Here is a 25611-nt window from a genome sequence, read left to right on the forward strand (position 1 = left end):
CTGAGAGCACGTTGTGTGGAGGCTTCTGTCCAGGATTGTATCAGAACTAAGCACCCAGGACCCCAGTCTCATCTTGGGGTCTGTGGGCCCACAGACTCCAACCCTTGCCTCATGCAAAAGTGTTGGCAAGCTGAATGAGGGAGCCCTTATATGCTCCCCCACTACTCTGGCTGGCCTTAAAGGAAAGGATGAGCTGTCCCAGCCGGTTCTCTTTGGTCACGATCTGTAACTGTACACCTTTGGGACACCTTTCCCGCCATCAGGGTCTTGAGACATGGTGAAAGCTGCCCCGGGTCTTGTCGTGTAGCCCCGTAGAAAGTGAGTGCCGCTGCTGGGACGCCAACCAGCGGTAAGTGCAGTGTCTGTGCAGGTCTAAGCCGCATCCTGAAAACCCGCGGTGAACTAGTGAAGAACAGGACCGTGGACTGGGCCCTGGCCGAGTACATGGCCTTTGGTTCCCTTCTGAAAGACGGGATCCACATCCGCCTGAGTGGCCAAGACGTTGAGCGAGGCACTTTCAGGTAAGACACTGGCAGCTTTTGTCTGACCATCAGAGGCCAGAAGTAGAAAGAGAGGGCCTCTGGGGCTTTCCTTCCCGACAAAAATCATTTCCCAGAAACAATTGTTAGCTTCCATCTGTCCTAAAGGCTTAAAGGGGCCATTTTCCCGGCTGCTTTGGGCTTCTGCAGCTGTCTGGTGGTGGGCAACTCAAGTGCCGCGTGCTCTGCCGCATCCCATCAGGGTCCTGGGCACACAAACCTGTGATATAGCCGAGGAGGCGTGGGTTCCTGGCTAATAGCACTGGTCTTCCGTTGTAGCCACCGACACCACGTGCTGCATGACCAGAATGTGGACAAGAGGACCTGCATCCCAATGAACCACCTGTGGCCCAATCAAGCCCCTTACACTGTCTGCAACAGCTCCCTGTCCGAGTACGGGGTCCTGGGTGAGTAGCGGCACCCCCCAGTTCAGACGATGGAGGGGAGAATTCCCAACACCGGCCCCCCAGCCCCATCCCCGCAGTCTGATGCTCGGGCGGGACTTTGTTCTCTCGCTGTTTGCAGGCTTCGAGCTGGGCTTTGCCATGGCCAGCCCTAATGCCCTGGTGCTCTGGGAGGCCCAGTTTGGTGACTTCCACAACACAGCGCAGTGCATCATCGACCAGTTCATCTGCCCAGGACAAGCCAAGTGGGTGCGGCAGAATGGCATCGTGCTGCTGCTGCCCCATGGCATGGAGGGCATGGTGAGTACCTTCCTGCCTTGCCACCACACCCTGCTCTGGGGCCTGTATCGGAGACAGGCTCCAAGCCACCTCCCGCAGGCACGGCTCATCCATCGGTTCCTGGGACTTAGATCGGGGAGGGATTTCAAAAGGCAAGAGTAAAGTCTTCTGGATGCAGTTGAAGTTTCCTTCCTCCTCGTCCCCTATCCCGCCCCGATCACAAGCAGAGAGTGCCAGCACACCCGCCGGCCTTTCTCCCTTTGGAAAGCTGCTCTGCCCCCCTCCCCGCCTACCCATGGATTCAGGGCTGTCACGGGTGCAGACGGCGCCCTGTGTGATGCTTTCATTCTGTGAAACTGCCCTGCCTCGAGATGCCAGTTGGGACCTGTAAGAAACGGAGCAAAGTCCTGGGTTCAGTCCTACAAGGAGAAAAGCCCCTGTACTCACTGTCTGTGAAGGAGGGAAAAGACCTTCAGGAAAGAGAAATTAGCATTGGCATACCAAGATTAGCAAGTTGTTGCATGAGAGGAACTCTCGGATGTTTTTGAAACTCTGGTTCCAGGGCCCAGAACATTCCTCAGCCAGACCCGAGAGGTTCCTGCAGATGTGCAATGATGACCCCGATGTCCTGCCGGTGAGTGACGTCATCACTGCCCACTGCCCCCTTGGGTGCCCGGGGGCTGAAGCAGTCGATGCGCTGCCGCCCTGTTTCGTAGCTGAGGAATTCAGGAGTCAGCCAGGCAGGTGCTCACCAGGCTGGGCGCATAGGAGCAGCCACTGTGCCTGCTGGGGACACTATAGTGCAAGGCGCAGAAGAGAGGAAGGTGCAGGACAGCTTCCAGCTGTTGCAGGGAGCCTCGAATGGGACAGCCCTAACGAAGCTTTGGGGGAATTAATACTGTTTTGATTTGGGGCAATTTCAGTGAAGCTGGAGCTCAAGGAAAATCATTGGGAAGTCAGTACATTTCCATGGGACACTCACAGATTGGTTTTAGGTAAAATGTGTGTGTCTTGTAGTAGGGCTTGTTTTACCCCAGGTAGATAGTTTTCAAGAAATAAGAAGATAGAGAGCTTCATACAAAAGCATGTGAGGAGTAACAAGCTCATGCCCTCAAATTCGCTCTGGGGGAAGTGTCACTCCACGGGGTGGGTTTGTGGGCTTCCCCTGCTGTTGGCCCTGTGCCCTGCCCTACAGTCTCAGGCGCCTTCCACCAGCAATGTGTTGAGGATGTGCATGGCCTCTGACCCTTCTCTTGGTGCCGCAGGACCTGGAGGAGGCCAATTTCGACATAAATCAACTGTATGACTGCAACTGGGTCGTTGTCAACTGCTCCTCCCCTGGCAACTTCTTCCATGTGCTGCGGCGTCAGATCCTCTTGCCCTTCCGGAAGCCGGTCAGTTGGATGTCTCTTAGTAAGGGCTTGACCTCAGGTCTGACTGCAGACCAGGGAAGCAGGCAAGGGCTCCTCAGGGCCGTTCTTGCTCTGGTCTATGGTCTCATTACTTTTGCTACTGCGTTGCGCTAAAGCCAGTCCTCTGGAACAGTCTTCAAGACTTGCTCTTTCACTTTCTCTTCCCCAAGCCAGCGACCCTCGCCCTCTGCTCCACGCATGATTTGGGCCCTCATCTGCACAGGGCTCCAAGCTGGCTGTACAGAGAGGGTCAGGCGATTTCAGTCCTTGGAGTGTCCCGAGGCACTGGGTCAGGCTCTGTAAGGGATGAGCCAGCAACAAGGGAGAGGAAGGGAGGCAGGGCCACTCGTGCTCACTCACTAGGTGGGACGAAGGGCTTCTCCTTCCTTGAGCCTGGCCAGCTGGTCAGGGGTGAGTGAGGCAGGCAAACCAGAATGAAGTGTGCACACAGGCCTAAAGAGGAGGGAGCATGGCCCTGTTGCCCCCAAGATATTGCTGGGTGGGGAACACCAGTCTCCCCAGGGCCAGTAGGAGTCGCCAAGGGGCCGGCAGCCCCCACGGCTTGGTGGCCCAGGTGTAATGGCCTTTTGCTCTGAGCCGCTGAGGAGGTGCGTGACTTCCCTTGCTTGGGGCAGGAGTTGTTGGTGGGAAGCCTCGTGCACTTGTGGGCTCCCAGGCTGGGGGCAGCGTGCCCGTGCCAGGATCATAGGAGGGAATGAAGCCGGAGTTTGTGCTTGTTCATTTTCTCCTTTTTCTGCCTACTGCTGGGGGGTGAGGGGAGCCTTGTCCTGAAATTTAATCTCCCTTCTGGAATCTTCAGGCCCCTGTTCATCTGTTCTGTATTGCAGTTAATCATCTTCACTCCAAAGTCCCTGCTGCGTCACCCTGAAGCCAGAACCAGCTTTGACGAAATGCTTCCAGGTACGAATGGAGGTAGAGGGTCAGACCCGCGTTTCTAAGAGGGGAGAATAAGGTGTGGGTTGGGGTCCTAGGCCGCTGTCGTGGGGAATCGACTTGGTTTCCATGTGCCTCTTGCCGTACGTTTATTTCAGCAGCGGAGTAGCGGGTCAGCACGGGTGGAAGAGCTGTGGTTTGGCCCCACAGTTTAGTCCCTGGCAGAGTTGGCCCGCCTGCCCCAGGACTGGAAGGACTTAGCTGTGGATATTATTTGGTAGAATTGTTTTTGAGGCAGGTCAGGGAATCTGAAATGAAGTCATAGCCACTGCCTGCCTTCTTCATCCTGGCAACGCACAGCTGCTCGGCACTGGCAGACTCTTTGACAAGGGGCGGTAACTGCCACCTCACATGCCTGTGGTACAAGGGTAAAGCCCAGTGTCCTCATCTACACAGCACTCTGGCTGACGGACAAATGGATGGGGCCGAGATTGTCACCCTCGACAGTCCAGGACAGTCCAGTGCAGGCCGACCGTAGGCAGGAGGCTCCCCACATGCTCCTGTTCTCTGCTGGGGCCGTTCTCTTGGATCCAAGTTAACCTAACGCACTCATTCCCAGCCCTGGAAATCTTACGTCTTTCCGTGGCTGGGTAGACAGTCATACGGTGTACAAACTGAGTAGTAAGATCACACAGTGTACAAGCAGCATGAGCGGGTAAGTACTTCAGGTGCTCAGTTGCCTCTGAAGTCTGAGACTTTCCTATCTACGGGGGCCTATGCGACCTATGTAGATGATTTTAAACAATCACTTAGTCATACTTCATATCAGATGTGCGCTTGGTCACTCTATGTTACATCTGGTGTGCTTTTCAAAGTCCTCCTGGACTTCTGAACAAATACCGACGCTCAGGCTCAGCATTACGGAGCTCTGGGGCTAAGGCTGGGGGTGTCCCCCCCCCCAGCCCTTGGAAGCAGCGTGCTGTGGAGGTGCAGTGCCACAGGGCTCCTGTGAGATTCCGAGGTGCCCCAGCCGCAGCAGAAGGCCAAGGGCATCTGGGGCTCCTCGGGCCGGGATGCTGGAGACAGCCGATTGGCAGTGTGGACTCTCTCACAGGAACCCACTTCCAGCGAGTGATTCCAGAAAGCGGCCCTGCTGCTCAGAACCCTGGGAACGTCAAGAGACTTCTCCTCTGTACCGGCAAGGTGTACTACGACCTCACCCGAGAGCGTGCCGCTCGCAACATGACCGAAGAGGTGGCCATCACGAGAATCGAGCAGGTGCTGGCCGCGTAGCTGGTAGAGGTCACCCCCTTGAGCACCAGACAAAGCCTGGCCTGCTGAGGCCAGGCATACCAGGCCACGCCCCATGTCTTAGTGGACAAAGGGAGACAGCCATCCTGGCAAGAGGGCCTCCTTCTGTGTGTCCAGCCCTCTCACACTGCCACCTTGCTTCCCTCCAGCTCTCCCCATTCCCCTTCGACCTCCTGCTGAAGGAGGTGCAGAAGTACCCTAATGCCGAGCTGGCCTGGTGCCAGGAGGAGCACAAGAACCAAGGCTACTACGACTACGTGAAGCCCCGGCTGCGAACCACCATCAGCCGTGCCCGGCCTGTGTGGTAGGCCCCGCCGCCCAGGGGAGCGTGCGCCCAGGGCAGCGAGCTAGCCCACCACGGGGGCCTCACCATGGTCCTCTGTTTCCTGTCACAGGTATGCTGGCCGGGACCCAGCAGCTGCGCCAGCTACTGGAAACAAGAAGACCCACTTGACAGAGCTGCAGCGCCTCCTGGACACAGCCTTCAACCTGGACGCCTTCAAGAACCTGTCGTAGGCCCCCACCGCCGCCACCACCACCACCACTGCCGCCGCAGCTGCTGCCCTCTCCACCCCATGACTGCCCCGCTTCTCCACTAAAGAATAGTGCCTCCCACTGCAATGACACGGGATGTCTCGTCCCCTCCAGCGCTTGGCTGCCCCGCGCCCTTGCCAGATGTCTCTCCCTCTACCTCCCCCAGCTTTCTGGTGCCCCCACCCCCTGCCTCTCTCGATGTCTCAGGGAGTAAGGAGAAGGGAGTACCGGCTGTGGGACAGGTTGGCTCCTGCAGTGGGGAAGGCTGGGGGCCTCCCTATGTGCCCCGGGGTCCTTGCCACCCAGTACAGAGAGCTGATCGTCAGGGTCAGCAGGGAGAAGAGTACTCACAGCCTGGAGTCGGGTCTGCTGTGGAAAGGGTCCCATGGGTGGACAGGGCATTGGTCAGACTTTTGACTCCAGGCTACAGGGGCAGCTTTCTGACCTTGGTTCAGAAGACACACCTAAGTCAGGAAGGGCTTGCCTCTCTCCAGTGTCCTTTCCTGCCCCTGTGTGGCAGTGTGTATGTCTGCTCTTGCCTGGCCTCGGGATCTGGAGCCCCCAGGGTCCCAGCGATCAGGACCGATGTCCTGCTTGTTTCTCCAACTTACTTTCTCTTCCCCCAGCCCCAACTTTATTTTCTTTTACGTCTTTTTAACAAGATGGAGATTGCCCGATGCAGTCATTTCTCGGCTGTGCCAAAGCAAGGCGGAGGGGCGGCGAGTGAAGGGAGACGGGAATGGATGGGTGTGGTCGAGCACAGCTGCCCGTCATCACCACCACCTAGGTTCTTCGTGGTGACAGATCTGATTATTTATTTTGGTTTAAAAAAAAAACAAAAAAATTTTTCATTTGGCTTGACCCATAAAATAAGTTATCCTTGAGTTTGTCCGCAGCATCATTCGGCGTGCTAGCTTCTTATCCCCAAGGGGAAGATCTGGGGGCTGTGGTTTGGCTCTCTGGGCTGGGGGGGAGGGCGGGGGAGACTGGGTGGGTCTGTTTGAACCCACGGATGCTCTCCAGGAGGTGGCGACCTCACCCTGGCCCCAGACCGTGAGCAGAGTAAGGAGCTGCAGCAAACTCCTGGGCCCCAGCAGTGGCCTAGAGAGTTGACCTTTACTTCACCGCAGCTCAGGTGGGCCTCGGCAGTCATTTCACCATGGCCCATCTTCTGATCCTTCTCTGCTCTCAGAATACCCCACTTCCCCCTGAAGTTGTGTTTTAAATTCCTGTCAGTATCAGAATAATACCTGCTTGTGAAGAACATGAAAATGAAAACACGGGATGTTTCCCTGGGGTTGCTCACAACCCTGGACTCACCACCCATCCTGACCAAAGAAGCCCTGGCAGCTCTGCTTCACTTTGGAGCCAGTGACCCCACGAACAATAACACTTGGCCATCAGATTACCCAGAGTCCAAGTAGGTCACTGACCTCTGAATATCTCCCATACCAGGCCTAGCTCTTGAGCTCAGTGTCATTTCTGTCCCACACCTGAGTCTGGGCCTCTTATTGGAAGGTCAACTGGGCCCATCCCTGGAACAGCCAAGGAAAAGGCCTGGGTGTGCTGATGGGGAGAACCTACCCACCCTCTCTTGGCAGTTCCTGGGCCCCTTGTCCCCTGAAGCCGCCTCAGTGTCTCACCTGACTGACGTACGGTACATCCTTGCTAACTGGAGGGCCCTCTAATGGTCAAGCCTGGCCCCGGAGGTGGAAGAGCTGAAGGGAGCCAGTCCCCCAATGTACACTTTCCCCACTTCTGGTGGGGCGTAGGGCAGGAAGAGACAAAGCTAAAAAGAACAAAAGCTGAAGTGAAAACCCCCCTAGATTGATGCCCCCGACACTCATTTGGCCATTGTCAAAGAGGCTTTGTACACAGGCCCAGTTGAACCTGCTGTAGGTGCTGTCTGGCATGCAGTCCAAGAATCGTGGGAAGATGCTCCCAAGTGGGATTCAAAGGTGACTGGTAGGGTCTTTGACTCATTACTGGCGGGACTGAACTTGCCCAGGGGATCCAGCTGCGCCAGTGAGCTAGCAGTTATGCTTGTCAGGTACCCACTGTGTGAGGCTGATTGCCAGGCCTTGCTTCCAAAGTACCTCTGGGTGGGTTTGAACTGCCAAAGCTTTGTCCAGTAGTTGAGTGCTTACCTATACAGCCACCCAAGGACCCCTGTGTAGTCCTGTAAGGTGACTGTATTTGGACCTCAGGGGACAAGGGCAGAGAAACTTGAATACTTAGTTGCATGAGTTGAGATACCAGCAACATTGGCCTCTAGCTTTGTCAGAGGAGACGTGCCTCATCTTTTTATGAGCCAAGTGAAAAACCAAACCAAATGTAATGCCATCGAGTCAGTGCTGACTCAGCAACCTCCAATGCGTTTCCAAGACCGGCTTTATAGGAGTAGAGAGCCCAGTCTTTCTCATAGCGGCTAGTAGTTTCAAACTGCCAATCATGTGTGCAGTAGCCCAACCACTATGCCACCAGGACTCCTAGAGCCTGCATTTTATCAGCATATAAAACCCAAATTCTGTATGTTAGTAGAGAGAAGGCTTGCTGATCCTATAGAGCAGGGGAGAACAGCCCCTCCCCTGTCAGTGTCTGAAACATTCTTTACAGGAGCTGAAACCCATCTCTCAAACTGCCAATCTTGTAGTTAGGCCATTGCATGTCCATGAGACTGCCCAGTCAAGAGCAGGGCGCTTACTGATTCTGCATCACCCTCTGACGTACCAGTTGATCCAAGATTTCTGATTCCATCGGGCTGCCCTGCACAAGAGGGCCCTGGCAGGAGGGAGGACTTGGGAAGCTGAGAATTATGACCACAATTAGTGTGGCCAGGACCATAGTTACTATCACCATGCCTCAAGGCTACCATTCCACCACCACTGGTAGAGGCTTTCAAAACCCTGCACAAACCAGGGGAGGATTGTGGGCCTGCTCTGTGGTGAAGGGCCGGTCCCAGGGCCAAACCAGAGTGATACAGCACCCCCTAATGGGTGCTCTCCTCTCCCACCAAAGAGCATTGTCTAGTGCAAGAGTGACCTCTGCTTTCCCTCTGGTAGATGAAGACAGGATGGCTATTGGGGATAGCTTCTGGGTCAAGTGCGGGGAAGATAGTCCTCAATGGTCATGGTGTACAATGAACTAGCCCAGAGATGCTTAAAGGCATTACAATGGTTTTAAGAATGCCAGCCTTCTAGAAAGGTTGATGACTGTTAGCTGGGACTTGAAGCCCTTCTGTCCGGGTGTCAGTTTTCTCCTGTGCAAATATGGGAGTTGGAATCAACGCTTAACAATAAATCTGTTCTTAAGTTTGGTGGGGTAGCGAATTCCCTGACACTGGGAGTTTTCATTGGGAGATTGGACTGTGAAGGATGGTGCATAAACCAGATTCTACCAGCAGGCGATTTTATGTGGAGCACCAGGGACTGAGCTCAGGCATCAAGTTCCTGGTAAACACGTGACCCTTGGAGGAAAGGGCCATTTGTTAGTGCTGGTGCTGGGCACAGAGAAGCCCTGTGGATTGGGGTGTGCACCCGGCCGGGCTGCTAGAGTCTCAAGGTCAGCAGTTCGAAATCAGCCTCTCCGCTGGAGACAGATGAGGTTTTCTACTCCCTTAAGAGTTGCTGTCTTGGAAGCCCCCATGGGCAGTTCTACCCTGTCCGATGTGGTCACTAGCTGTGGTGGGAAGGGGCTCGATGGCAGTGCGTTTCAGGGTTTGAGTTTCTGACGCAGGGCACTGCATGTGCTCCCGAACCTCAGCTTTGCATTCTTTACACCCCGTCTGCAGACTGCCCCAGAAATGAAGGGCGGGCTCAGTCTGAACCCAGAGGGGAGGGCTAAGGGCATACAAGGAAACCTCATCCCTGCCCCTGTAGCCTAGGCCAGAGCTCCAGCCCCAGGACCTATTCGTGAACCGAGGTCCCAGACCCGTGGACTCAGAGGCCCCGGGCAGACGGTTTCCATTTTCTCTCTGGCCCTGCACCCACTTACCTTCTCCAAAACCTCAGCCTCTCGTGATCTAGCCAGGGCTGGGCAATGCCACCAGGTCCACAAATGGCCAGGCCTCCTTCCTGGGTGCCCAGCTCTCAGGGCAAGGGCGGAGGCATGCACGGGCCTTGCTCCCACCTCCGTCCCATGTGCAAAGTGCCCCATCCTGAGTTTAGCCCCCTGGTCCAAACCGGTCAGTCATTGCCTGCCCTGTGCTGGGCACCCAAACAACTGTGAAAGTCAGACCATCGTGGGGCTTCAAAGGAAGGGTGGCGCTCTTGGGGGTAGGGAAGCAGTCCACGTCCGAGACCATGGGGAAGGAGCTCTGGGAGGGGGCAGGCTGCCGGAGAGAGGCGCGCAGGACTGCGCACAGCGTGGGGGTGAGGCCCCAGAGGAATCCAGTAAGAGCGCCGTCCTGATCTTAAAGGCCTTGGCGATGGGTGAAGAACAGCTGGATCAGGATGAGTGTAGACAGTGTGGTGCAGGCGGGACTGATGTGGTGGAAAGAACTGGACGTCACTCCCGGACGTCCACAGAGTGCTTTTCTGCCACCCGTTCCCCTTCTCTGCTTAGAGGACCTTGCTTTCTTTTGCACCTTGCTCTCTCATCCACCGCCTCTCTGCCAGCCCCTCCGGCTCCACCTCATTCCAGGGCAGCCAGGACGGCCCGTTATTGTGACTCAATCTCCCTCAGATTCATCTGTAATCTTAATCTGCCCTCTACGTGAAGCCAGTCATTCACCTCACTTCCTGCACCCAACTGGCCTACATGTCAGGGGTTTGCTCCTCTAGTTCTAGGTAGTTCCTAGAAAGGGGCCACGCTGGTTAATGTACCCTTCCCCCCCCCCACCCCCCACCCCTGTCCTTCCTCTCAAGTCTTCCTGCTGTTTCAGGTTTCTGCTGACTGGCAATTTTGAGACTACTGCTCCTCCACCCCCCAGCTGGCTTGACCACTCAGTCAGGGACTCCAGTTTTCTTCTTCTTAGAAAGATGTACCCAAGATTCGTACCCTGTAGTTTTCAGCAAATTCATTTGTTAACGAAACCAAATAAGCATACTTCGAATCCTGCATCTGAGGAGGCCCCTTTCCCAGGATGTGGAACGCAAACTTGCATCCAGCGAGGGGTGTGAGCACAGGAGGAGATGGAGCCGGTTCCACGATTTCAACATTGCCCTTAGCTGTCACATTGTATTAAATTGTATTAAACTATGGCACCACTTAGATCAAAGCCAAGCTCACTGCCATGGAGTCCATGCCAACTCACAGTGACCCTACAGGACAGAGCAGAACTGCCCCTGTGAGTTTCCCAGACTACAACTCTTTTTAAAATCATTTTATTGGGGGCTTTGACAGATATTACACCAATCCATAAATCAGTTAAATAAAGTGAACTTGTCCATATGTTACCATCATCATTTTCTTTTCTTTTTTTAATAAATTATTTTATTGGGAGCTCTTATAGATATATAACAATCCATACATCAATTGTATTAAGCACATTTGCGTATATGTTGCCATCATAGTTTTCAGAATATTATCTTTCTACTTGAGCCTTTTGATATCAGCTCCTCTTCTTTTTCCTCCCTCCCCAACACTCCCACCTTTGTGAACCCTTAATAAATTACATATAGAGATTTTTTTCATATCTTACACAGTCCGGTGTATCCCTTCACCTACATTTCTGTTATTCGTGGGGAGGGGGAGTTATGCATCCATCATTACTATCGGTTCCCCCTTTTTCCCCTGCCCCCCTTCCCTGTGCCCTCATAGTATTGCTACTCCTGTTACAGTTTCTGAGGGGTTTACCTGTCCCGGAAACTGTGTGTCGAAAACACTTATCTGTACCAATGTACGCATTCCAGTCTAGCAGGATTTGTGAGGTAGAACTGGGTCATGATAGTGGGGGAGAGGGAGCATGAAAGAACTAGAGGAATGTTGTGTGTTTCATTGGTGCCACAGTGCACCCTGGTGGCTGACTCGTCTTCCTCTTGTGAAGGAATGTCCAATTGTCTACAGATGGGCTCTGGATCTCCACTCTGACCCTTTACTTTCACATTGATATCATTGTTTGTTTTTGATCTTCTGATAACTGATTCCATCCTCAACACCTTGTGATCACACAGGCTGGTGTGTTTCTTCCATGTGGCTCTATGGCTTTCCTGCTAGATGGCCACTTGCTTAACGTCAAGTCTTTAAGACACCAGATGCTATATCTTGTGTGTGTGTGTGTGTGTGTGTGTGTGTGTGTGTGTGTGTGTAAGAAAGAGATTTATATATAAGCGCAATTGAACATTGAGAAAACATCCCAGCCCAGTCCAGATCAAGTCCATAAGTCCGATATTAGCCCATATGTCCGATACCAATCTATAAAGTCCTCTTCAGACTCATGAAACACTTGCAATGACACCAAATGCAGAAGATCACAGGCCACTGGGTAGAAAGTCATTGGATCCAGTGGCATTGGAAACATCTCAGTGCTGGTAGGGGTCTCTGTATGGCTTCCCAGGGCTGCATCAGGGTGGGTCCATGTGTCTCGTCAGTTGCTATGTCTCCCAGCATGTGAGGTGTGAGCCGATGCTTTATTTTTTAATAGCTGGGCACCATCAGCTTTCTTCACCACATTTGCTATGCGCCCATTTTGAGACTACAACTCTTTATGGGAGTAGAAAGCCCTTTCTCCTGAGGATTGGCTGGTGTTTTCAAACTGTGGACCTTGCAGTTTACAGTCCAGTGTGTAACTACTAAACCACAATAGCTCCTTAACACCTAAATAACATACCAGAAATTAACATTGAATCAGAAGAGGCATAATATGTCCAGTCACAATTTCAAAAAGAATTAACTGTTAGTACCAAGAGGAGTAGATAATAAATTCATTGGTATAATAGCACCCGAGTCCACGATAGATTTTTTTTTAAAGAGGCAGTACATGTAGTCCAGAAGATTGCAGGTAATACAGACAGTATAATCTGTGCAAAATGAAGAAATCTTTAAAAATTGCCTACAGAACTCTGCCAGGAAAACGGGAACCACCAGTCCCAGCAGAAAATATGAACATGAACACGGGGATGTGGGAAACAGAAAGATTTATCCCAAGTTGTCTCTGCCAAATATATGCCAAACTTAGCTGCTTGCTACACATGGCGAATGACTATACACTTGGAGGTCAACAGAAGTAGGTCAGGGGTTATTCTCCCTAAGGGTTATCAGCCCTCCAGAGCAAGCAGACAGCACTGTTTATCCCACAGCAAGTAGGGCCCACTCCCTTCGTATAAGGATAGTAGTAGACTGTTTCCCTGAAGGAGAACCCAGGGAGGTCAAGCCCCCTCAAGGGTGATCAAGGTTAGGCCGAATCTAGGGTCCACCCTTCTTGTCACATGTATACCCTTAGGCCCTCCCCTTCCTATCACATGCACACCCCTAGCTCATCTCTTTCCTGTTACACTTATGTCTATTGTACAACCCCTTCCGGTGACGTGTGTGGTTACCTGTAATCACGCCCCCCTAAGTAGATATAAACCTTGGTTAGCAATAAATCGCTCTCTCCTGTTCTCTCCCCTGCCCTCTCAGCCATGCTGTGTGTGGACCTGTACTGTTGAGATCATGGCCATCCAGGAGGTAAGCATGCTGCCATGCAATGTATCTGACTTCTTTATTCGACTCTCTCACCTATCTCTCTCATTCTCTATGACTTTATGATAATCTTTATATAGCTCAACCGTACAGTTGCACTTACTGAACCTTGATTAGTTGTGAGGGCTTGGCCCTTCCCCCACACGAGGAAGCTGTGTTGCTGGAGCTTACTGAAGAAATCTTCATATGCTTCCTTGAGCATAAGGTCAGATTCTTCCACAATTTCTTTAAGTTTAGTTTTTGGTAATGCTTGTTCAATAAACAAACCATGTGACTTAGTATACCATTCCACCATCTAAGGCTAGAACAGGATCAACTTCAATAGCATAGTATTTATCCTTCAGTTGCAAAAACTTTTTACGATATTCTTCTGTAACCAGTTTACAGTTTTCAATGACATAATGATACGTTGGGCATCTCTTCCCTTGGTAGGAAAATTGACTTAGTGTCTGTGTTAATCTGGGTACTTTAGAGAAACAAATCCACAGCAACTCATGTATATAAAGGTTATATAAAGAGCTTTTTATAAAGGTTAAGTGCACATCAAGGAAACATCCCAACCCAGTGCTGCCCAGGCCCACAAGTCCAACATTAACCCATATGTCCAACATTGATCCACAAAGTCCTCCTCCATCTCACAAAACAGATGCAATGATGCCGACTGCAGGAGGGCAATGATGCCGACTACAGGAGGAAAGCGAATCAGTGAATGTGTAAGCATCTCAGCGATGGCAGGGGTCTCCCCACGGCTGCTCCAGCACCCAGGGCTGCATCAGGGTAGGTCCATGTGGCTTCTCCTCAAGGATGTCTTGCAGGAAGTGAACCTTGCCAGCTGGAGCAGAGAACTGGCTAAGGCAGCTGCACCCTGGTCTGACCGTCACAGAGCAAGAGACCCTAGAAGTAGAAAGGTGAGGCTCACGGAGCCATCTATCCCTCTGCCCTTCAATGAACCCCACATGTGTTTATCGGCCAGGTTGACCCAATAAACTAACTAGCTCAGTGTCATGTCAAAGTCTGTTATTATCTGAAGTTTAGCAGCTCCTCCTTTCAAAAGACCACAGATAATTTCTTCTACTCTTGTAAGTTTCTTGATGTGAACAGAACCTTTCTGGAATTCTGGCATCATTTTCACAAGTACAGCAGACTCTTAATTAGTCATTTCTTGATTGTCCAATTTCCAAAGGTGCTAGAAAGAAAATTCTTCCTGTTTGAGAAGGACTAATATAGTACAAGGTGCAACTAAGGGCGGTTCCAAGAGCCTGGACTAAGCCCAATACAAAACCAGTCTTGTGACGCCTTACCACACACAGGGCTTTATTATGTCTGGGCCTGCTAGTTATGAGCTAGTTAGTCACCAGTCTAAGAACATGACCAGTTGAAATAATTTGCTTTTGAGATGTACCAGTAGCATGCTGGGAACATGTGCTCAGCTCCCCTTTGTGGCACACATGGAGGTGGCGGACAAGAAGGCAGAGAGAGCGCTCCTCCTCAATGGCCATGATCTCAACAGCCAGGTCCACGCACAGCGGGCAGAGAGGGCAGGAGAGAGGGCTATTCTTTCTTATATTACAAAATTCTAACCTCAGTACCACCCAACAAAAACTTCTTTCCACCTCTCTCTTGTTTTAGGGTACAAAAGAGATCCCAAATCTCAAACATAATTTAAGGAGAACATTTATTAAGTCTTAAACAAGACAAAGACAAGACCCCAAAAAAAGCAGATTATCCAAATGAGGGAGACCATTAGCCCAAGGTTATAATGTCATCCAGTGAGTACAGAGAACTGATGGTGTAAATAGGACATGGGAGGGCAAAGGAAGCTCTCACAGAAGCATGATTGGTAGCAGGTGGGACTACAGAAACGGGAAGAGGAACATGACTAGGAAACATATGTTATAGAAGACCTTGGAAGATAGGTCCAAGGTTCTCAGTCCAAGTGATGGGCATGGCTCATGAAAAAGTGTCCCTAATACTCCAACCTCCACCAAAGACACACCCAGGCAAGGCCCTAAAGGAGACTGAGTCAAACTGGGCCTGTGAGGGAGTGGTGGTGATCTGCTTTACAATGCACTCTGCCGGAAGGAAGGAAGGCAAGGCTGTCCACATTCCTTGTTCACTCACAGTCAGAAGGAATGCACTGGAGGCTGAAGCCACTTTGAGACTGTGCACGTGAATTTGGGGCTTTCACTCTTAGTCAGAATCCAAACTAAACTTAACTCTCGGGCCCATCAAGTCGATTCTGACTCATAGTGACCCTATAGGACAGGGCAGAACTGCGCCGTGGGTTTCCAAAACTCTCTCTCGATGGGAGTAGAATTGCGGGCTCTGACTTTAACAACCCAACATAAACCATGCAGCCTTCTGCCAACCTGGAGTTCAGAATTCACACTTACACACGCCTGCCTTTCACTCACTACCATACAGTTGATTCAGAGGTCCAGTGACACTCTTGCAGTAAAGAGAATTGCTCCCTAGTGTGTTCAAGATGGTGACTATTGACAAGCACCAACAGCCGCAGCTCTGCTCCCCCAGAGCAGAGCAGGTTTGGAACGCGAGCCTTGAACCCAGTGCACCACCAGGGTCCCTTCTATCACCCTTGGGAGCTGCTTGACTTGTCATAGATTTTCTCATTTCAATAAGTTCGATCATTCAATACTTGTTCCTTGGTGGCTGACTTATGCTTGAGAAGACAACAGAGACTCCGTTCTCAAACAGGATGTAAGGAAATCATCGATTAAATTTTCAAAAGGATGAAGACAACACAAAGACAGATGTATTCTCTGCAGGGGGTGGGGCTGGTGCTGTTAGCATGAGACCATAAGAGTGTCCAAGGATTCACAGTCAGGAAGCTAGTTAAATAAGGCCTGGGACAAAGGAAATGTCACCATTTCATGACTGGTGGCAAATCATATATCACAGTTTCAGGTGGGAATACAGAAGCAGGAACAGACCCATCATGGGGACATGCGCATTGAATTAGATAGAAGCGCCTACAAAAGTGGTCTATGGCCTTCCGACCAAGCAGCCAGGGCATGATAGGGCATGACTCATGACTATGTCCCCCCCCCCCCCCAGCACTGTCCCTCGCACAGTGACCTCCATCAAGGACACACTGTTGTGCAGTTTAAGCTCTGAGCACCCCAGCGGGAGGTTAGGGATGACAGTGAAAGCCCAAAGTCATTTGCATTTGCATAGTCCCCAAGGGATTGAGCTTCACTAAATTCCTTCTGATCATTAAGCAGGGATGTAGATCATCTTGCCCTCAGGAAGAGTGCTTTGGAAAGGGCGTAACCACCACCACCTCTTTCCAGCCAGCCTGGAGAAGCGCTGGTTCTTAAGGACTTGCCCGGTGTGTCCTTGATAGCCAGCACCAGGATTTGCAGTCTTGAGGCATGCCCCCGAAGCTGTGCCCTGACTGCCAGGGTCAGGAGGTCCTGGACCCATCTCGTAAACTCTTCTATACCATCAAGTATGTGTTCCAGTCATAGGCCTGTTTCCACTTCCAAGCCCACTTGACGTGAATTGGTGGCAGTTTCCTTTGTTCCGTGCCTAGTGTCCTGACTGTGACTCCTCAGGACCTCATGCTGACAGCCTCCTTCCTCTAGATGGTATTGTCTGTGTCTTTTGTGTTGTTTTTGCCTTTTTAAAGATTTAATCCATGTTTGCCTGAGTTTTAATAAGTCTTAGCTGTGAATTGTTCAGTGGTTCTCTCTGACCTGTTTACCATCAATGTCTGAGTTTTGCATGACTCAGAATCTTCTGCTCTGAGCCGTCTGCTGTGGCTTGTGGCAGAGGTAATTCCAGGTTTGGGGGAAGGGCTTTGACGCTGTGTTGTTTTGTGCACTTTTAGTGGGAGTGCAAAGGATATGATATATGTATATAATATTTGGAACAGGAGCTTTGGCGGTATAGTGGGTTCTTTTCATGACTCACTGTAAACCTGGAAAATAGTGCTTGGTATTGAATGAGGTAATTCTATTAAAAATCTGGGTTCCGATGCGGACCACCAGGTGGTTCAAACCCACCAACTGCGCTGCTGAAGAAAGAGGGATCTTACTCCTCCAATGATTTACAGCCTCAGAACTACAGGGGCAGTTCTACCCTGTCCTAGAGGGTCGCTAGGAGTCACACTGACGTCAAGGCAGTAAATTTTGATACACATATACATCACTATGTCACTCGTTGTTGTTGCTGGGATTGCTGTCACCATTTCGAGTGGTTTCACCCAAGAACAGGGTGTGTGTGTGTGTGTGTGTGTGTGTGTGTGTAGATAGAATGCCTTTGCTCTACTTGTGCCGTGGAAATTGGCATTCCATCAACAAAGATCCTATAGGACAGCATATCAGTGACTACCTTTAAAGAATATTCTTCAGTAATTTTAAAACAACTTAACCTAGCAGTTTAAAATTAGGTAGCTGCTTTTCAATGTTTGTGCTGTTTTGAGAATGTTGTGCAGCTTCAAAGCAGAAAATTTCAGAGGGGGAAAACTCAAGCAGTGCATGATTTTATGGATTATTAGAAAGCGGGCATTTGGCCTTCACACAAAAAGGTGTCTGCCTTGAGTGAAAGCTTTGCTTCGTGGTTGGGCGGGAATGGCATTCGGAAGTCCGCCGTGAACTGGCCTCTCAACCTCAAGAGGGTTCAATTTTGAGTTTTATTTTTATCCTTCCACTAACAAACTACCCTTTGGAAGTTTGTGAGTAGACACCCCTTTTAAAGAGAGTACTATAGAAAAATCTGTTAATTTTTTTATTGATATAACAAGGCCTTTCTAAAGCAAGACATATATTAATATGTATAATTATTACTTCTGGATAGTATTCTAAATTAGAAAAATATATATGTATAATTTTCTTTTTAAGAACTCAGTTTTGATTTTATAACGTTCATATTTGTGAATTAGGTTGATTTTAGAACGCATGTGTACTTGTGAATTGAATTGTAATACGATGAAGAATTAAGGAAGCCACTCATTTTGACAGGTTTTTGTATGTGCACGTCAACTTGGGAAGCTAGACCTCCACATCACTTGAATTAAAATTACAGAATGTTATTTCACCAATGAGGGGATTTCAGAGGAAAAAACAGTTTTTCCATGTGTCTTAGCCAGTAGTCCTTAGTTCAGATATGCAAGTGACTAGGGCTAATTCTATCCAAGTCTAAGTAGAAATGGCTAAGTGACGCAGCGAGTCACGCTCTGGGCTGCTCAGAGTGGCCAAACCAAATGAATCTCGCTGCCTTCGAGTCGATGTGGACTCGTACCTACCCTAGTGGACCGGGTAGGGATTGGTCCTGTGAGTTTTCCATACCCTAACTCTTTCAACTCTCATTGCCATCCCGGGCGTAGAACGCGCAGTCTTTCTCCCAAAGAACTGCTGGTGGTTTTGAATTGCCAACCGTGCAGATTGCAGGCCAGCACGCTAGCCACTCCACCACTGCAATTCTTTACGGGAGTAGAAAGCCTCTTCTTTCTCTCGTCAAAATGCCACAGTCAGAGCCAAAGGGCTGCTTGCAAAGAGATCATTAGCCAGTCAGCTTCGGTGTTAGGCTTCACAATCTCAAAGCGCTGTGCAGAGTGTCTAATTTAATCTGGGAGGCCCCATCAGTCAGAATCCACTCAATGACGAGGGCGTTGTCTTTGTTCTTTTCCTTCTTGGAGAAATTTACAGAATATGAGAAAAAGCTAAATTTAAATCAAACAAGTTAAGAAAAACAAAATTAATTAAATTTTATTTCAGTAGTATCTTGTGGTACATAATTTTAAGATCTTTTTAGTGATTTGCTAATCGTAAAATTGAGTTAATATAAAAAATTGAGTTAATATATTTGTTGTAATTAGAAATTCACATTAAAAAGGATATATCTATATCCACATCAGTTACATATTGCGTTCATTTTCCCTTTATTTTGTTCATTTTTCTTTTATTTTTTCTTCGTTTTTCTTTATTTTAAAAGGTTATTATAAGAGATATACAAAACTTAACTCACCTGACAAAGTTTTCATTTGGAGGGGTGGGGTGGAGTCGGAGAGGATCAATATTCAATAGTATTAACAAAGAATTTCATCAATTGCCATTAGGGAACATTTTTTATAATTTATTATTACTCGTTTAAAAATCTAATTCATTCTCTGGAAAGTCTAACTTCTCGGTGGAAGGTAGATTAGATTTACGCAACCATATGACCTCAACACAAGGCTGATGCCCCGGCATTTCTGAGAACATTCCAGACTTCCAAAAACTTCATGGAAAGTCGTGGAACCTGAACTAACTTCCTATTTTGTATTAGCCAAATTGCGTGCATGGCTCCTCACCCCAGCGTTCCTGGAATTTTTTTCTCTTTCTTTTATGGCCTTTTACTTTGCTCCAGACCAGACTTGGTGTTTGGATAATTTTGCCTGGAGGGCCATCAAAGACCATAGGTCATTAAGACATCAAGCCTCATAAATGTTCCTCTAGTTTCTTCTCTGAGAAAACACCAAATGGCCAGTGACGCCAGTGCAGCAGGAGGGCCTGGGGGCCCGGGGCCGAGGTGGGAGCTCACGGAGGCTTTGGCAGCGGCTGGCGAGGATGTGGTCATGGACATGGTCATGGCCGTGGACGAGGCCGCGGAGCTCGCGGGGGCAACGCCGAAGACAAGGAGTGACTCCCTGTCACCAAGCTGGGTCGTCCGGTCAAGGACATGAAGATCAAGTCCCTGGAGATCTGTCTGTTCTCCCTGTCCATCACGGGAGTCTGAGCTCACTGACTTCTTCCAGGGGCTGACCCTCAAGGACGAGGTCCTAAAGATCGTGCCTGCGCAGAAGCAGACCCGAGCAGGCCAGTGGACCAGGTTCAAGGCCTTTGTTGCCATCCATCGGGGACTACAACGGCCTCTTTGGCCTGGGTGTCAAATGCTCCAGGAAAGTTGCCACCGCCATCCGCGGGGGCATCGTCCTGGCCAAGCTGTCCATTGTCCCCCGTGCAGCGAGGTTACTGGGGCAACAAGATGGGCAAGGCCCACACGGTCCCCTGCAAGGTGTTCACCAAGTCTCCCTACCAGGCATTCCCTGACCTTCTCGTGAAGACCCACACCAGAATCTCCGTGCAGAGGACCCAGGCTCCAGCTGCGGCTACCACCTAATCAGTTTTATTTTAAAAAATGATAAAGGGAATTGAGCCTGAAAAATAAATGTTACTCTACTTGTTTTATCTGATTGCAGTAGCAGATAAATTTATATCTGTGATTTTCGGTTTCACTTAGTAAGAGAATTTTAATTATTTTGATTGCTAATTTGTTCCTTTTCAATCTAGCTGCTAATCCATAAGTCTAATTTAAGATTTGTCTTCTATACTCCTGTTAGCATATGCCTCCTTTGTTTTAAAATGTGTGTCATATCCAATCAATAAAATGCAGCACAGTGAGCCCACGTGAAAGCATGTGGTGTGTTCTAGGCTACCAGATGGAAATCACCTCAAGAACTGAGTTAAAAGTGTTATCACAGGTTGGGAAGCTAGAAAGAAGACAGAATGGCAAATAGTAAATTTTTGTATTTTGTTTACTTGTTTTTTGTAAGATGGAAAAAGAAAATAGTTTTGTCTTGAAGTGGAATGTCTAGTTGTACCAAAATGTGAATGGCAGTAAAGGCTAACTTACAGGTATGTGGTTAGTTCGAGGATTGAGGGGAAGTGGACTTTGCTTTGGTGTAGAAATAAGAAACAATGAAATGCTGTAAAACCTGATGATATTAGATTAAGTTTGATGGGTTTATCCTTAAGATGGAAAAACACTAATGAATACTCACAAGATGTTAAATAGCAAAGGGATCCTAGTTTTTAAAAAGGTTTAGTAGAGTAAACCTAAAGCCTTTATGCCACAGCTAGTTTATAATGATTAATATAGCACATCTGGCCAGTAGAAATAGGTTGAGGACACATTGCTAATAGATCACACCAACAATTTCTCAATTATACAGCTGAGAAAGGATGAAAGAAGGTCAGTAACTTAGGTCGGAGTTATATCTGAGACATCTGAAACTTGTCAGCACTGTAGAGTAAGAAAGTCCCTTTTGTTCTGATGTTCCTCCTGACTTGTTTGGCTTTGCATTGGTTCAGGAAATTCCAATCAAGTCTTTACAAATTATATATATATTTAATTGATTAACCATAACCATATATATATTATTGATTAACCATAGCCATATCAAGTTTTGTAATCCATAGATAAGCTTTGACTTTGCTGACCTGCTAAGGCATTTCATTTGACCAAAATCGTTCAACAACAAGGACTCATATCCTGAGTTGGAGCCCACAAGTCTAAATCAAGGTTTCTAGAACTCAAGGGTACATACATAACAACTGATCCAAAATTCAAGGATGGAGATTAATCACTAAATAGATCGAATGTTTCCACAAATGCTATATGAAATATTGTGGGCATTTCAAGGGTGTCTTCAGTATATAGGTAACTACTTTTCTCCTTTCTCCCAAGTTGTTAAACTTAAGGGTTTAAACTATTGAAAGCTTCTATTGGAAAATTTTAACAAATTTATAAAAATCATGATTAGAGAAGCTAGTGAGATTTGAGCTATGGGTTACAAAATAGTAAAAACAGTAAAATTTCCTGCTGCATTCCAAAGAGACACTTTCGCATCTTAATAAACGAATGTTTCCATATTCATGTCTTTGTTCATATATGATCTGAGGTTTTTACAGAAAGTAGCTGCTACTGGTTACTTAGATATAAGCAAGTACTTTATGATACTTAATGTGCTTAGCCTTATTTTCGAAATATTTCTGTTCTATCGTTGGCGTTTGTGAAAGTTGGAATAACCCATCTGTGAACTATTTGCCCCTAGATGCTCTTTACTTGAAATTATGTGTCTTAAAAACAGACCCAAACAAAAAATTGATGTCTAAAAACCATTTTGAGTTTGTATGATGGTCCAGAAAGAGTAGGAGATCGTTTCACTTGGAGCATAATGTCTTACTGAATAATTCAGTCTGCTTCCAGAAACAGCCTCAAAAACAGAAAATACGACTAGTCATGAGTTTAGAGCAGGTCATGCAATCAATTAATCTGGTCTCCCAAGCAATGTTTTGATGTGTCTGTCTAATGATTATAATTGATCACTCCTTTATTTGTACTGTCAGGGGAGCCAGCCCCTAACAAAGCATCACAGGTCTGGTAGGCGCAATTGTACAGCGATAATAAGTAAGGATTATAGTAAAGTCATAGAGAGCACGAAGATAGAAGGGACATTGAAATAACAGAGTCAGTCACATTTCATAGTAGCATGCTCACCTCAGCCCTGTTTGGTGGTTCATATCAGGATGTGGAAGGTGAGAATTGCTGGAGAGATAGAGGGATTTATTTCTAATCAAGGCTTATATATCTTTAAGGGCTTGCATGTCCCTTAATTACAGGTAAAGACATACGTCACAGGAAGGGAATGAGCGTAACAGGAAGGGAATGAGCTAGGGGTACACATGATAGGAAGGGGAGGGACTAGGGGTATACATATGACAAGATGGGCAGACCCTAGATTCATGATGGCAGTCTAACCTTGGCCACGTTTGAGGGGGCTTGACCTTCCTGGGCTTTCCAGGGAAACAATCTACTACTATCTTTATCAGAAAGGAGTGGGCCCTACTTAGGTTGGGACAGACTATACAGTCTGATTGCTTTGGATGGCTGATAACCCTTAGGGAGAATAACCCCTGACCTACTTTTGTTGACCTTCAAGTGTATAGTCATTGCCATGTGTAGCAAGCAGCTACGTTTGGAATATACTTGGGGAAGACAACTTGGAAGAAATCATTGTTACCCACACTCCTTTATTTGTACTTAAAAACTAGTTCTTCAAAGGAAGTCTCAGTTCTTCATTTGGGGGCAAAGTAAGAGAGGACCAAATTGTTCCTGCCATATGACAGTGTTCCCCAGTCACTCTCATGCAATATACTTCTAAAACAATTTGGTGATGTATTTGGAGAACACCCTTAACCTCACTCATACAGAACCCCAAATGGGAGAACAGGTCCTATTTGATGCTGGTCATGCATTTTTTGGTGTTCCAAACTTCTATCCTGTTGATGATTTGGACCACCTGGGTGTTAGATTTTGTCTTTGTGAGGTATAGCATTCTTCCTAGGTCCCAACAGAAGGACCTAGGATGGAAATGCCACTAAGGGAACTGGACTTGACCTTGAACACGCCTATTGCAGATTAAAAGACCTGAAATACTCCTTTGGATGTAAAGCTGAAATGCATGGTGTGGAAAGAAGCAGAGGACTTTTGGTTAATTTGAAGTCATTGGACTTGAGTTCAGATCTCTATTGCTTTGAGGTTGTCCAATTGATAACCTGAGACTACCATGTATTTGTTAATTTCACATTGCCTTTGCTTTTTGTGATGTGTCTTAATTCTGCAGAAAAATAGCTTTGGCTCAGTGAATGAGTGTTACTGACATCATTGCCTGTGTCTAGTCTTCATTAGTGTTCTCTCTCTTAAAACTCTGGGCTCTGATATCCATCGCAATGGTTACATAGAACTCACAGACAAAATTCATGATTAGAGGGTTTTTAACGAAGTTCACAAGTCATAATGCTAGTGAGAAATGCTCAGGGTTGAGTTGTTTATCAGGACTTATTTCACAGTTCTTTCCAATCTGCTTATAAATTCCCAAAGGGGCATACCACTCGGCTGTAAGCCTCAACTCAAAGACATTCTGCTCAAGTTTCATGGGTCAGCAAGTGCCCAGAGGCACCCTACTCTGCAAGCCAGCCTCCTGCACACAGTGTTGCCTGTCCCGTCACTTGGAGCACTGTTCCATCACTCTGTTCTATGATCTGGCGCCTGATTCTGCCACTTCTGCTATGTTGGTGTAGTCGTCATCTGGATCCAGGAGATTCCCTGTGTAGGGATCTCAGGCCTCGAGGACACACTCCACTCCTGTCTCGCTGGTAATGAAATCCCTCCTCCTTCTTCTGAGAGGACTGGTTTTATACACAGCAGGATGGCATTCCTGGGAATCTCATTGCAATTACCCAGAGGAGAAGCCTATCAGTATCTTCCCCCGCCTTCTTACTAGACCCATGCAGGGAAAGGTTGGGGGAATGAGAGACTTTGGCTAGCAGGGCCACATTAAAGAATTCACTCCCCCTGTATCATGTAATTTAATCCAAAAAGTCTTCCTACATATATTTTTAATTGTTACTAGTATTTTCAATTCTATAACATTGACTAGCTCATCAAATGTCCCATGGAGGTTACTTATGTTATTTCTCGAACTGATAATGCTGCCTCCAAAACAGGATATATATATATGTGTGTGTATATATATATATATATTAGATATGAATGGATTTTGAGTTTACACATAATCTAAACTCTAAGAACAATTAGGTCTTATGATGTGACCAAGGTCAATACTAGCTCTCATAAAGTGATTACTGAAGATATGGGTGCATAGCAAAGTGTGGTGAAGAAATCAGAAAGAATAGAGCATCTGGGAACTTAAAAGATTGTCTTAAAACAAGCAGCCATCTAAGTGAGGTGTCGGCTAAGTTCACCCTGCAGAACCACATCAGCCTGTGTGATCTAAAGATTATTAATAACATAATCCATAGTCAGAGAAGGAATTATATTGGAGCTTAAATTCTGAGCACTCAGTTTGCAGGAGACTATGGGTGAGAGTGAAACCCCAAAATCCATTGGCAGAGTCCTCATGTTGAGTAAACCTCATTGGATTCCTTCTGATTATTAACTAAGGATGTAGATAACTTTGCCCTTAGGCAGCGTGCATTGGAAGTAGAATACTTCTACCTCTAGTCATCCCGGGGAGGGGCCATCTCTTCAGGACTTGCCTGTGTGTGTCCTTGATGATGTGTCTGTATTTTTGTGGTGTCTTTGTCACTATTAACACTTAATAATTGTTCCCCTTAAATTATATTTTAGATTAAAGTCTCTTCTTTATCCCACAACAACCAGACAAGACCCTCAGAGAGTCTTCTCTGGGCTGGGCTGGGCTGGTGGAGGTAATCCACTTTCCAATTTACCTGAGAGCAAGACTTTATACATCCTTGGTTAATTATCAGAAGGAATTCAACTGAAGCTTAATTTATATTGGGTCTCTGCAAAGGAATTTTAGCTTTCACTTTCATCAAGCTTTCTAAAAAAGGGGCGCTCAGAATTTAAGTGCTAACACAATTCACTTAGTGGCATGTGCCCAAAGTCCATGATGCCAGGCTTTTCTTCCTCAGAAAAGCTAGCACATTTCTCCCAAGTGCTTTGCTGCCACCACAGAGGGGGCCACACACACAAGACATCAGAACAGTATGACAAGCAGAACAAAGATTTAGTAACCAAATGTGTTAGTCTGGGACATTAGAGAAACAAATCCATAGAAACTCATATGTATAAGAGACAGTTTTATATAAAGGGTAAGCGCATATCAAGAAAACATCCCAACCCAGTGTTGCCCAAACCCACAAGACCAACTTTAGCCCATATGTCTGACACCAATCCACAAAGTCCTCCTCCATCTCACAAAACACACACTATGATGCCGACTGCAGGAGGAAAGCCGAGTCAGTGAACATGTAAGCATTTCAGCACTGGCAGGGGTCTCCACATGGC

At 47.9% G+C, this 25611-nt stretch overlaps 1 protein-coding gene and 1 pseudogene across 2 annotated transcripts in view; both read left to right on the forward strand.

Moving 5' to 3' along the window:
* OGDH (oxoglutarate dehydrogenase) overlaps positions 1-6257 on the forward strand; it is an 89918-nt gene extending 83661 nt beyond the window's left edge. For both annotated transcript variants that reach the window (XM_075558109.1, XM_075558107.1), the window contains exons 15-23: positions 371-521; positions 819-946; positions 1065-1243; positions 1785-1856; positions 2488-2616; positions 3483-3555; positions 4643-4806; positions 4989-5143; positions 5235-6257. In XM_075558109.1, the coding sequence (XP_075414224.1) occupies positions 371-521; positions 819-946; positions 1065-1243; positions 1785-1856; positions 2488-2616; positions 3483-3555; positions 4643-4806; positions 4989-5143; positions 5235-5355 (1172 nt within the window). In that variant the 3' untranslated portion in view covers positions 5356-6257. The remainder of the gene's footprint in view (positions 1-370; positions 522-818; positions 947-1064; positions 1244-1784; positions 1857-2487; positions 2617-3482; positions 3556-4642; positions 4807-4988; positions 5144-5234) is intronic.
* A 12852-nt stretch (positions 6258-19109) lies between these two features.
* On the forward strand, positions 19110-20709 carry LOC142456354 (small ribosomal subunit protein uS5 pseudogene; annotated as a pseudogene).
* The last annotated feature ends 4902 nt before the right edge of the window (positions 20710-25611 follow it).

The sequence above is a fragment of the Tenrec ecaudatus genome, chromosome 9, assembly GCF_050624435.1.
Source record: "Tenrec ecaudatus isolate mTenEca1 chromosome 9, mTenEca1.hap1, whole genome shotgun sequence".
NCBI lineage: Eukaryota > Metazoa > Chordata > Mammalia > Afrosoricida > Tenrecidae > Tenrec > Tenrec ecaudatus.